Source organism: Aplysia californica, unplaced genomic scaffold (assembly GCF_000002075.1).
Source record: "Aplysia californica isolate F4 #8 unplaced genomic scaffold, AplCal3.0 scaffold01220, whole genome shotgun sequence".
NCBI lineage: Eukaryota > Metazoa > Mollusca > Gastropoda > Aplysiida > Aplysiidae > Aplysia > Aplysia californica.
In genome coordinates, this window is record NW_004798490.1 from 56,018 (window position 1) to 67,726 (window position 11,709).

General features: G+C 39.2%; 1 protein-coding gene across 1 annotated transcript in view; it reads right to left on the reverse strand.

Annotated features, from left to right (window-relative positions):
* LOC101853753 (arf-GAP with coiled-coil, ANK repeat and PH domain-containing protein 2) overlaps positions 1-11,482 on the reverse strand; it is a gene marked incomplete at its 3' end in the record, with an annotated part of 28,726 nt that extends 17,244 nt beyond the window's left edge. Inside the window, 5 exon segments of the mRNA XM_013090319.2 lie at positions 2,980-2,997; positions 4,270-4,330; positions 5,858-5,916; positions 7,336-7,393; positions 11,297-11,482. Of these exon segments, the coding sequence (XP_012945773.1) occupies positions 2,980-2,997; positions 4,270-4,330; positions 5,858-5,916; positions 7,336-7,393; positions 11,297-11,349 (249 nt within the window).
* Positions 11,483-11,709: the final 227 nt, after the last annotated feature.

Consider the following 11,709-nt stretch of genomic DNA (forward strand, 5'->3'; position numbering starts at 1 on the left):
CCCTCCCCCAGATTGTTTTACTTGGTCTAGAGGCACAAAGCATTTTGATTGGTCTATCTCCGTCGGAGACGTCTCCGAATAGATACTGCGAACGGAAACAAGAACAGAAGAGATGCCCACTAGGAGGGCCACTCCCCACACGAAGGATGAAGAGCATTTACAGTCGCCGAGAGAGTTGGGAGTGGGAGTGAAACAAAACACACCACCACGATAACGTTCATTAAGCAGCTGGGCGGGGTTTTTTGTTGGGATTTTTTTTTGTCGTGTGTGTGTGTGTGTGTGTGTGTGTGTGTGTGTGTGTGTGTGTGTGTGTGTGTGTGTTTGTGTGTTTTTGTTTGTAGTTTTTTTGTTTTGTATTTTTGGGGGAGGAAGGTTGTTTTTGTCTTGTTTTTCAAATTTCTTTTTTTAAATATCTATTTTTTGTTTTAGAAAGAGTTTTACGGCACTTGCAACACAAATAGGTCAAACAAGTGTCGAACATTAGAGGTGTGACAAGAAAGTAACATAAGAAAAAGAAAAGAAGGAGGAGAGATAAGGACATTAAATATTGGATAGGAAAGAAAGAGCAAACAAAACTAGAGCATCCTCCAACAAACCGCTTTAAGCTTTAAGCATCTAGAAAAAGGGGGGGGGGGATTGGTAGGAGAGCAAAAAAAAAGGTTTGGTTTGGTTTTGTTCTGTTTTTGTTCTTAAGAAGCACTACTTATAGTTTGAGTTTTAAGCCCTTGCAACCAACATACGTCAAACAATATGTGCCGACGAACAAGGGCGTTACTAACTAGCGAGAAACATGCAAACAAAAGAAGGCGGACATAGAATGGACGAAAGATGTTAGAAAGAAAAGAAGGAGCAAAACCACCAATCACCCACGAGCAATTTAAGTGATGCACAGAAACTACGGAGTAGGCAGTAAAAAAAAAGTGGCAGACAGAAACCACAGAGGGACAATAAAGAAGCAGAACCTTTCAATAGAGCAGAAGGGAAAGACAAGAGGGTAAACAGAAAAAACAGTGAAGAGAAAAGCGGACTGTCAGATACAGTAGAATAATAATATACATAAAAAACAAATTAAAAATTGTTTACTTTAATATATTACTCCCACCATCGACAGAACTAAAATCATTTACGAAGCAGGCTACTTGGACCCTGTCTGTCAGGGCCAACCCAGGCGGAGAGGGATACTCCAATATGGCAAGCTTTAGTTTAAGTAAGTGTTTTACGGCACTTGCAACACAATAAGGTCATATAAGTGCCGAAGATTAGAGGTGTTACAAGAGTGTAACAAACACACAAAAAAAGGAAGAGAGATCAGAATGATAGATGTTTGATAGGAAAGAAGGAGCAAACCACAACAGAGCACCTGCCAACTACCCACAATTGGGAAGCGAACTCACACCTTCTTTGAGCAATGACGAAGCACCCACCCCTGACATTACAGCTGCTAGTCAAGGAGATGGAGACAAATTTGAAAAATATGTGTGTGTGTGTGTGTGTGTGTGTGTGTGTGTGTGTGTACATGTGTATATATATATATATATATATATATATAATATATATATATCGAAAAACTTCCGCATACACGACTACAAAACAGGTCAAAGAAAAGTCAATTGACAAACAAAGGTAAAAAGAAGCTCATTGCTTTGCTTTGTTGGGCAATCTCATGCCTTCCCAGACTCTCCACAATGTCACATAGATACAAATACAAAACAAACAAAAAGGGAAACTCGTACTACACAATTCTTCCACCAAACCTCACGAATCTACCCCTTGTAAAAAATAAAAAAGACATGAGCAAACATTTGACCAATCTAGTAATTATTATACAGAAAAATAATAAATAAAAATAAAGATTTTTCAAAAATATTACCAGCAATTAAAATCACAGAATAAATAAAATTAAATAAAACTGTTATGAAGATGCTCATTGTTGCAGGAGAACAATGCCATGCTCCAATTCAACAACGCCGTTATCAGGCCAACGGCACAGGTTGGGCACACCGTGCTCATTCCAAAGACGTAAAACCACGTAACTGGTTACTGCAGCCCTTTTTTGTGGGATTCCCACTGCCCAACATGTCTCAACAAAGAGGCAATGTCCCTGCAGAAGAGCCTCTCACAGTTCTACAGCATGCTCGTATGACCTCATGCAATTGTGAGCGCTGTAAAACACTTACAAAAAGAAAAAAAAACAAAAAACAAAAAAAACTCAGTGCTGCTGGGGGTATGAGCTCATCACTGCCAGGGACAATGCCAACCTTTGTAGACAAAAGTTGGGAGATTGGGGAACAACGCAGAAAGTGCTGTAGCAAACAGTCCTATAACTCTGGGTGCCTTCGTATATCGTCACGGTCATAAACATATTATCTTCATTCTTGGTAATTATTTGGAAGAGTAGAAAAAAAACAACAACTAAATCCCAGCAAAGACCCAAGAGTGAGCCAAAGTCTTGAAAGTATTTTAACATTTATCATTTTTCTCAAAAAATTTAAAACAAGTGAATAAGGTTTCATAAACGTATATCATTGCTGTTCAAAAAAGAATTAGAACTTCATTACTTCATCATGGACAAAGGAAAAACTCAGTTTTCTTGCAACTGCGACAGTGCTCAAAATATGACACACTTAGTTCTTCAAGCAACAAAACCACCTTTTCTTTTTGCTAAAGTGAATCATCCTATCTGACACAAAATAAGTTATCAAAAAAAAAGGGAGTTAGGGCATCTCTAAAAAGAACAAGAAAGAAACTAAGACCCTGGATTTGACTCATGCCTCCATCTACTGCAAAAGCCTGTCTTAGAGAAAGATATTTTACTATTTGACTCTTTACCCATGACCGTGACGATACACGCTTGAGGAGGGTGGTTTTGTTAACACAGGAGACAAGACAGGACAAAGGAAAAAAAGGATTGAGGGGGAAAAAAAACGCATTCAGATAAAAACTTGCAAGCAATGCTCATCTCCTGGTACATATACTTACAGCAACTTTGCGGTTATCCTGCCGAAATGTCACACACAAATCAGATGTCAATGCAATCTTTGTACAACGATAACAACAACATTTGTGGTTTCCCAAAACAAGAAGCGCCACAGTACAGTAAAACCTCAATATTCAGCACTCTGTAAGGGAAGTATCCGTGGCAAAAATTAAGTCCATCTTTATCAAAAATCCAAAAGACAGAGCCCTTTGGAAACTGCAGCTGCAACACGTCACAGGTTCAACAGAAAACATTTCCTGCTCTACAAAGAAGACATTGCACTGGCACCTCATGGCAAGCAATATCCATTACTTTGCGTCTCTTCTCATTCTATCTCATACTGTTGATCAACAACTGACATGCCGAGTGTGAGGTTGACATCAATTTAATGACAAAATCATTTAAATACGTCCGCAGTGACTACACACAAATTGTAGCAGGTATTTTTACTAGCCAATTCCCCCACTCCACCCCCATACCTCTCTCCCCAACCCCCCACCCCCTACCTCCTCCTCCTTCCCTTACCCAAACTATCAAATTTCACAAAGTGAGATGAAAAGACAAACATCTGAATAATTCAAATCTTTCAAAACTAAAAAGCAGGTTTCTACATCAAAGACTGCACTAAAAGAAGTGTTCTGCTGTTTCATTAATTTTATACCACAGAGCACACCGCGGTGCTATTCTCATTCTGTGACAAAAGCAAAGCAAAGAGACAAGCGTACTGATTTACAGTTATACCGAATGCACCCCATATCAGCAGCTAAGCCTGAAAAATATAAAACATGAACACTGCCTCGTATTATAAAGCAGCACCAAGCAAAGGAGGAAAGTCAAGACGTGTGAACATCATTCAAACAACAGACTATGCCATGAGTGTACACTTAAACAAAACAACGCGCACACACTGAAATGATAGAAGTGATCATCTCCATTTAACGGGGAACATTGAAAACAATTTGTTTTTTATCATTTCACAAAAACTCTCTTCCATTTTTTTTTTTTAAACCATCCTATCAAAGAAAGCAAGTTTTTTACCCACAGTCACATTCTCCACACTACAGAGTTCACAATACATCAAAATAGAAGAGCAGAAAGGTATAATTCAGCAGCATTTTTGGATTTGCGCAAGGTGGAAAGTTTTGAATAATGCAGTCGGTAGAACAAGTAGCCAGAGATATAGATATAGATATAGATATATATATATATATATATATATATATATATATATATACTTAATATATACAGACACATATATAAATATATACAATAATTTTTGAAGATGGACTCACCGACACGAGAGCGTCATCATTGAAGTAGTTGGCCAGGTCTCGTATTCCCAGGACAAATCCACTGAGACAAACAAAAAAGAAGAAAATTGTGAAATTAAATACATTACGAAATTTCTATTTATAACTCAACGATTAAAAAAACCCTCCCCAGTCTAACCAAAACAACAACAAAGACAGCCCTTCATTGACAACAGCAGCAAAAAAAAAGTTTGTAATAAGCACATGAAACCTATCTAAATATATAAGAATATTCCCACTGAACATCTTTATAATACCAGCCTTTCACATTTTAAGCTACAATCCTATTATAATCCCTTGTGAAAATATTTTATTAGTTACAAACATGTCCTGAGACTTTTACAAATACAAGACTATCATAAGTGTCCTCCAAACTCTCATCCCTCACAAACTGAAACATCACACATCTCAGTGTACTCTTCAGAACCCAATTGTCGTGATTACTTGCAAAAGAAAATGAGATACATGCTACACATCTGTTTGCAGTCCAGGACTTTGACAACTTGCTGTTCCATATAGTATTTTCAGATTCAAACACCCCTCCTAGGGGGCTCTCGTGGCCTAGAGGCTAAGGTGTTGGCCTCTCATTCAAAGGTCCCGGGTTCGAATCCGGGTAGTGACCGAAAAATTTTCTTCTCTAAATTTGTCTCCTTTCACCTCCTTTCCTGCTCTCTAGCAATGTTCTGTCGTCTGCTTTCGTCTCCTCTTTCAGCCCCCACTCCCTCATCTCCTTTGCCCCCTTCCTCTGGGCTCCTGATTCTTTCTACAGCCTTTCTACTGCTACTCCTTGACTTCTTCTTACTGCTGTCTTTCAGCCACACCCCTGATCTTCTGGTAGGAAAGATCTACACCTAGCCTTCTCGGACAAGGGCGAAAAATCTCGGAGGTCCCGTGTGCAAGTTGCGCACATTAAAGATCCCTTGGTGGTCTAAAATCGATAAGAGTAGGCTTCGGCCGCCACCCGGGCAAAATTCAAAATTTCCTACCAACTGAAAAAGTTTAATGTGTCCCGCGCGCTCATATGACCTTATGCAGCTGCGAGCGCCGTAAAACACTTACAAAAATAAAATAAAATAAATAAAACACCCCACCTTTGTTGTCACCTCTTTGCTTGAGCATCCTACCCACATATACATTTTCTATGAACAGCTTCGAGGACCCCATTTAAAATGTTTTACAAGACTCAAACTCTAATAAATTGTCTGTGAGTGAAAGTATATGGGCTCGTTTTTTCTCAATTTAAAAAACATGGCTAGTGAACCAAACTACAAGCATACTGTCGGGTACCTGTGTCCCGCGGCCCCACACACGCCCGCTCTTGCGTGTGGGGGCCGCGCGGGCGGGAGCTCCTACCACCGCGAGGTTCAAAGAGCCGCGCTCTCCGGCGGCCGCCCTCCCTTCCTCCGGGGTTGCCTATACCCCCTCGCCCTTTGTCCTTCTTCGGGGTGAGGGGGCAAGGGACCCCGCATTACAGAAAACTTGTTGAAAAGAAAAAAGAGCGCTCATATGACCTTAGCAGTTGCGAGAGCCGTAAAACCCTATACTACATACAAGCATACTGTTTTCTTACCTGCTGGCAGAGCTGAAAGACTTGCCCATGTCTATCATGGTGCTGCATTGCTTGACCAGCTAAAAGGGACAAGGGGAAAAGAACAAGATAATGTTAAAAACAAATAAAAGTAAATGTCATAATTCCCTCCCTCTGTTCCTTCTAAACACCACTAGGCAAAACCAGTGCTGCTCCACTTGACGGTCTAATGAAACAATGCGTTTTACCTTCAGGCCTGCTCAGGGTATTTCAGGAAATGAAGATCAAGGGAGCTGCCCCCCCCCCCCCCCCAACAATTTTTTTTTTTAAACACACACAAACTGCAACAAATATTTTTTTTTTAAGTTTTATACAGTTAATCATGACAGTGCCCAGCCAGAATAAACCCAGATGGACAAAAGTTCAGTATTATGGATTGCAATTGACCAGTAAAACCTCAAAGTGGAACTGATTTCTGACTGGTCAAGTGGATTTCCACCCTGAAACCTTCCACCAGTCCTCTTTTAACTCATACAGTCCAGAAAAGCATTTCAAATTTCATTCATGAGGTTTTGTAACGGATTTGCAACATGTAAACAATTTCCAACAGTAATCATGAATTATTCAGAACTTTCATCTTTTCATAAGTTGTCTCTTTACATGAAATTTGGGCTGAAAAGTGTGAGACATGCTTTGACAACTCAGTGAGAAACTTAAAGAGTGAATACAGGACTAACACTGTTTACAAGACAAAATGTTGCCCTCCAAAAAAGCAAAACAGTATTGTCAGAATATAAAATGAATATGAGCAGGACCTGTCTACAACATCCTCCATTTAATTACTCTTCAATGAAGCATAAAAGATCTTTAATTGTAAGTCCCAAGCAGGCAAGAGTAATTCTTTCAACTCACAACTATCACTGGCTACAGTAATGACAGCAAACCTTCAATATGGACATAAAAGCATCGAATGTAAAGAAAAAGGATTTTAAAGTAAAACTTACTGGATCCATAACAACAACAACAAAGTAAAACAAACTTAACAACTTTTACCTTTTCCTTCTCCACAGTTTCAATGAAAGACCTATAACGAGCCAATGAAGCACTAGTATAGACACTGAACAATGTATTCAATGTTCAAATTTAATACTTTGTATGGCCTCCCTAAAGAAAAGAAACATTTCATATTCTCGGCAACAAGGAGGTACTGCTGCTAGGCGCTACTTACCCTACGACCAGGAAGAATGAAAAGTCAGCAGACAAAAGAAAAGTTATCCATTCATTTCATTTCACTACCCCCCCCCCCCCCCCCTCCTCATGTTCACACCCTTTCCTTCATGAACCAGAAAACAAAACATCAGGTACTCTGAATGAGAGGTGAGCAAATCGTTATAACCTCTGCACAAATAAAAGAACCCCCCCCCCCCCCCCCGCCTCTTTCCTTTAATAAATCCCTATGTACGGTTAGTATTGGGCAACAATCAGCAAAGCAATGTGTCTAAACACTTCACCACACTCACCCTTTCTAGGCGAACTTCTAATGCCTCAATGTCACCCTCTGCATCTTCCAGAGATGTGCTGTCAAAGAAAAAAAAAAGACATTTTATTATTATAATAATAAGGGTTGTAGCTTTGAATTAAACAATGTTCTATACACACAAAAACTAACAGTCACAAGGCAGTGAACAGAGTGCTCATATATATATAATCCAGTTTGTTCAATCAAGTAGCACTTTATGCTTTTTAACTTTCAAATTATGTTTTTTTTGTTTCAAACGCTGCTGACCTAGCTTATTCTTCTTAAGCTTTAATCAAATGTGATCTTACAATAGAAAGTGGACTTTATCATTCATTATTCTAATCACTTTAGATGTTGAGAAAAGATTAGAAATAGACCGCCTGTCACCCAGCTATGTCATCAATAGAGGTAGATTCATTAAGAAAGTTCTAGTGCCTTACGACGACTAGAGGTAATGTGCAATGATGTGACGTCACATTAGCAATGTATTCTCACCCTGTGTGGGGGTGAACCTGATGGGCTCATGTAACTTACTTCTTGACTCTCAACAATGATGGGACTGTTGTTTTACAATGCATGCAAGGTGATTTAAACAATTTTAATTCTATATAATTATGAGAAAAAATCTGATTGCAACTTTTTTAGACGAGGTGTTTAGTAAGTTTTACGGCACTTGCAACACAATAAGGTCATATATATAAGTGTCAAAGATTAGAGGCGTTACAAGAGAGTAACAAACATAAAAAAGAAGGAGTAGAGATCAGGACAATAGATGTTCGATAGGAAAGAAGAAGCAAACCACACCAGAGCACCCGCCAACAACCCAAGACGAGGTGTAAGCTGTGACAAATCTGTGTACGGAACAAAAGTGTTTGAGAAAACACAGCCAACACAAAGCAAATACAGAAATTCAGTTGAGGATTGGCATTATATTTGTAAGCTATCCTCGAAATTTCGAGTTTAGAATGTTGGTGTCTGTGCCCAACAGTCCTGCATCTGAAATTATGAGAATGAAGACACCTTAACCCTCTCGCGTATAACCTAGGAGAAGCTGGGACTAAAAGGGAGCAATCTCAACAGGGTCGTTCGATCAACCCCAGAGAACAGCTGTTCCGACAGATACTCTACCCGAATATTTATTATAACTATTTTGACTGATATCAATGCAACCTACATGACACTACATGTGGATTAAGAAAGCACTCATTGTTCAATTTTTAAGATAATGTTTGTTTGTATTACCTACCATGCATGATCAAGACGAGATAAAAAGAACAAGAACCAGGCTTCAATTTTTTAAATGATCAGAAAAAATTAAGTTAAAATAATGCCTTCCTTCACATAAGATGAAGCTACACAAGCCCACTTCTCCACTAAGTATTTCGTGTTACCAGTCATTTTACCAGTCACAGTCCTTTCTGAGTAGGAGTATTTCCCAATGGCAATGGACTACGTTTAAACTTCACTAGAAGAGTCTCAAGAGAGCCTAAAAATGGCATTCAAAGGAACCTGTTGATTTTGTTACACAGACCTGTATTATAATTACTATTCGAAGTGACTATTCACGAACAGCGAGCACCTAGCACACCTCTGTAATTGGCCCAAATATAGATGACGTATTTCCGCCATCTATTCTTGTCGTCTTCCGGGGCTTCCCTCACAAGTTTACTAAATCTCATCGTGGCGGGCCCACTTTGCCCCTTAACGCGGATGGGCTATGTCACTTAGGTTTCATCGTCGACTGCTTGGGCTATGTGTGTGAGTGTGTGTGTGTGTGTGTGTGTGAGCGCACCCTTGTGTGTGTGTATGTATGTGTGTGTGCGCGCGTTCATTGGTGTGTGTGTGTGCGGGTGTGAGTGTGAGTACAGCTTTGAGGAGAAGGTAAATCATGTATGGAACGAGAATTGCTGATATTGTTTATAAAAAGATGAACACAAATTAATACAACAAAAAAACAAACACGGTGAGATTTAGTCAACAGTTACTGGCGAAGGAAACCTAAGAGAGAAGAGTCTTGGGGTAAACCCCGGAAGATGACAAAAAATAAAATAGATGATGGAATTACGTCATCTATATTTAGGCCAATCACAGAGGTGTGCTACGTGCTCGCTGTAGCTTCATGCCCATTCATGACATGATCAAAATGTCTTGAAATGAAACTTGATGAAATTAGTTTATACTATTTGTAAATAAAAATAGAGATCTAGATTTCTAGATCTAGAATCTAAAAGTTTTAGTCATCAATCCTGTCTAGATCTAGAAAATCTAGAGCTCTATCTATGCTAGATTCTATATTATGACAGGAAAGTGTTTTCCGCTTTACATTTTCCTGGCCTAATATGTAAAAAACATAAAGCTAGATCTTATTATTATACCTAGATTCCACAATGACAGAGCTATGGAGCTATGCCATGGCCACTCATCAAATTTTATTCGAAGTGACTATTTTTCCGAATGTTAGGAGAAATAGTGCCCAGAAACAGAAAAAAAACGAAAAAAGAGAGATTTGATCATTGACACTTGTAATACACCATTTGAATTCTAATTTGAGTTGGGGGGGGGGGGGGTTGTATCGCATTGCACACAATTAGAATTAGATCTAGATTTCTTGATCTAGATCTAGATCTAGATCTAGATCTAGATCTATCCCATGATCTTTGTCCCTACGCAAAAGAGGATGAAAAAAGGAAAAATGAGGAAATGCTAGATCTAGATCTAGATAATTTCCATCCTTCTTTTGAAATGCCCTGTGCCAATAATATTTTGTAGTATTCACACACCCTGTGCGAATATAATTTCATAGTATTCACACACCCTGTGCGAATAACATTTCTAATTTAGTGGAAGTGGCTATTCTCATCCGGGGTGAGAATAGAAATTAATACGATCGAAATCTCACCCCGGGTGAGACTTGCCACCGTAGGCTATTCTCACCCGGTTTGAAACAAGACCTGTTTTTCCTTATTTTGGAATACTTTTTATCGATGTGGATGATCAAATTGATAAAAGCCAAGAAAAAATTACGTTATAATAGCACAAAAGTAAGCTAATTTGATCGTCTTCAAAGATGCTATGGCTATTTCACTGTTCGAATCGAGCCGAACTACGCGGGTCGCCATTTTGTTTTGCCCGGAAGTTCTCGCAAGATCTACTCCTCCCCTCTCTCTCTCTCTCTGTCTCCTTCTGAATACTGTCTATCAGTGTGGACGATCAAATTGACCAAAACAAAGTTTAAAAATGATGTTAAAACACAAAAGTAAATTAATTTGGTTGTCTACAAAGATGCTACGGCTATTTAACTTTTCGAATCGAGCCGAACTACGCGGGTCGCCATTTTGTTTAGACCGGAAGTTCTCGCGCTACTCCTCTCTCTCTCTCTTTCTCTCTCTCTCTCTCCACTGCCCACAGGACAAAATTGTACGCTTTTTAGTAGGGTGAACGCAAAATTTGTTGGCCTAGATCTAGGCTATAATATAACGGTGAACGCGCACCGGGTGAGAATAGCCAAAAGACTCGCTTGCACTATTCTTCTCACCCCGGGTGAGAATAGAGGTGGCCTAATCTAGTATTCACACACCCTGTGCGAATAAAATTTCACAACATTCGCAGTATTCACACACCCTGTGCGAATAAAATTGTGCGAATACAGTTCCATAGAATTCACACACCCTGTGCGAATAACTATACTACAGCCGCCATCAAAAATAAATTAATTTTCCTTCTCTTACCAACAAAATTCCTTTGTTTCATATATAGGCTAAATTATTGAAAGCTGAAATTAGACTGGACGTCTGGATTTCCACATCTAAAATAGAATAGTCCAGATCGACCACAAGAACTAAATCAGGAACGGAGTTTTGCCGAGTCTACACTTTACACTTCTAGAGTTCTAGTGGTCTACACTAACAACAGTGCCTACTGGGCGGGGACCCCCGACTCATCAAATGGCATAAATTAATTACCGAAATCTTGGAGAGTCCTTCAGACATTCTTTAAAGTCGACAGTGTACTTCATGTTTGTATTTCTATGTTACGCTAGCGCTTTTAAACAAAAACAGACACTAGCGCTTGATATTGATAAATCCACTACTAAAGCAGCCCTTCCTGATTTTTATCCTCCATAGTTGACACCTCCTCCCATGTTTACAATGGACGATGGAACTTCCTGTTTGTGACGCACAGAAAAGTATAGCGCTATTATTTTATTTCGCATTTTTTATTATCAGTGCAGATCAAAGTGTTTACAATTACAGTTCTCAGTTCGATTCGGACAAAGACCATAAATACATGTAGTATGGCCTATGGGTTTACTCCAACATTGGTAAACCTGATATGATAGCCCAAATTAGTCGGGTTGTTTTCAAAAATGATCTGT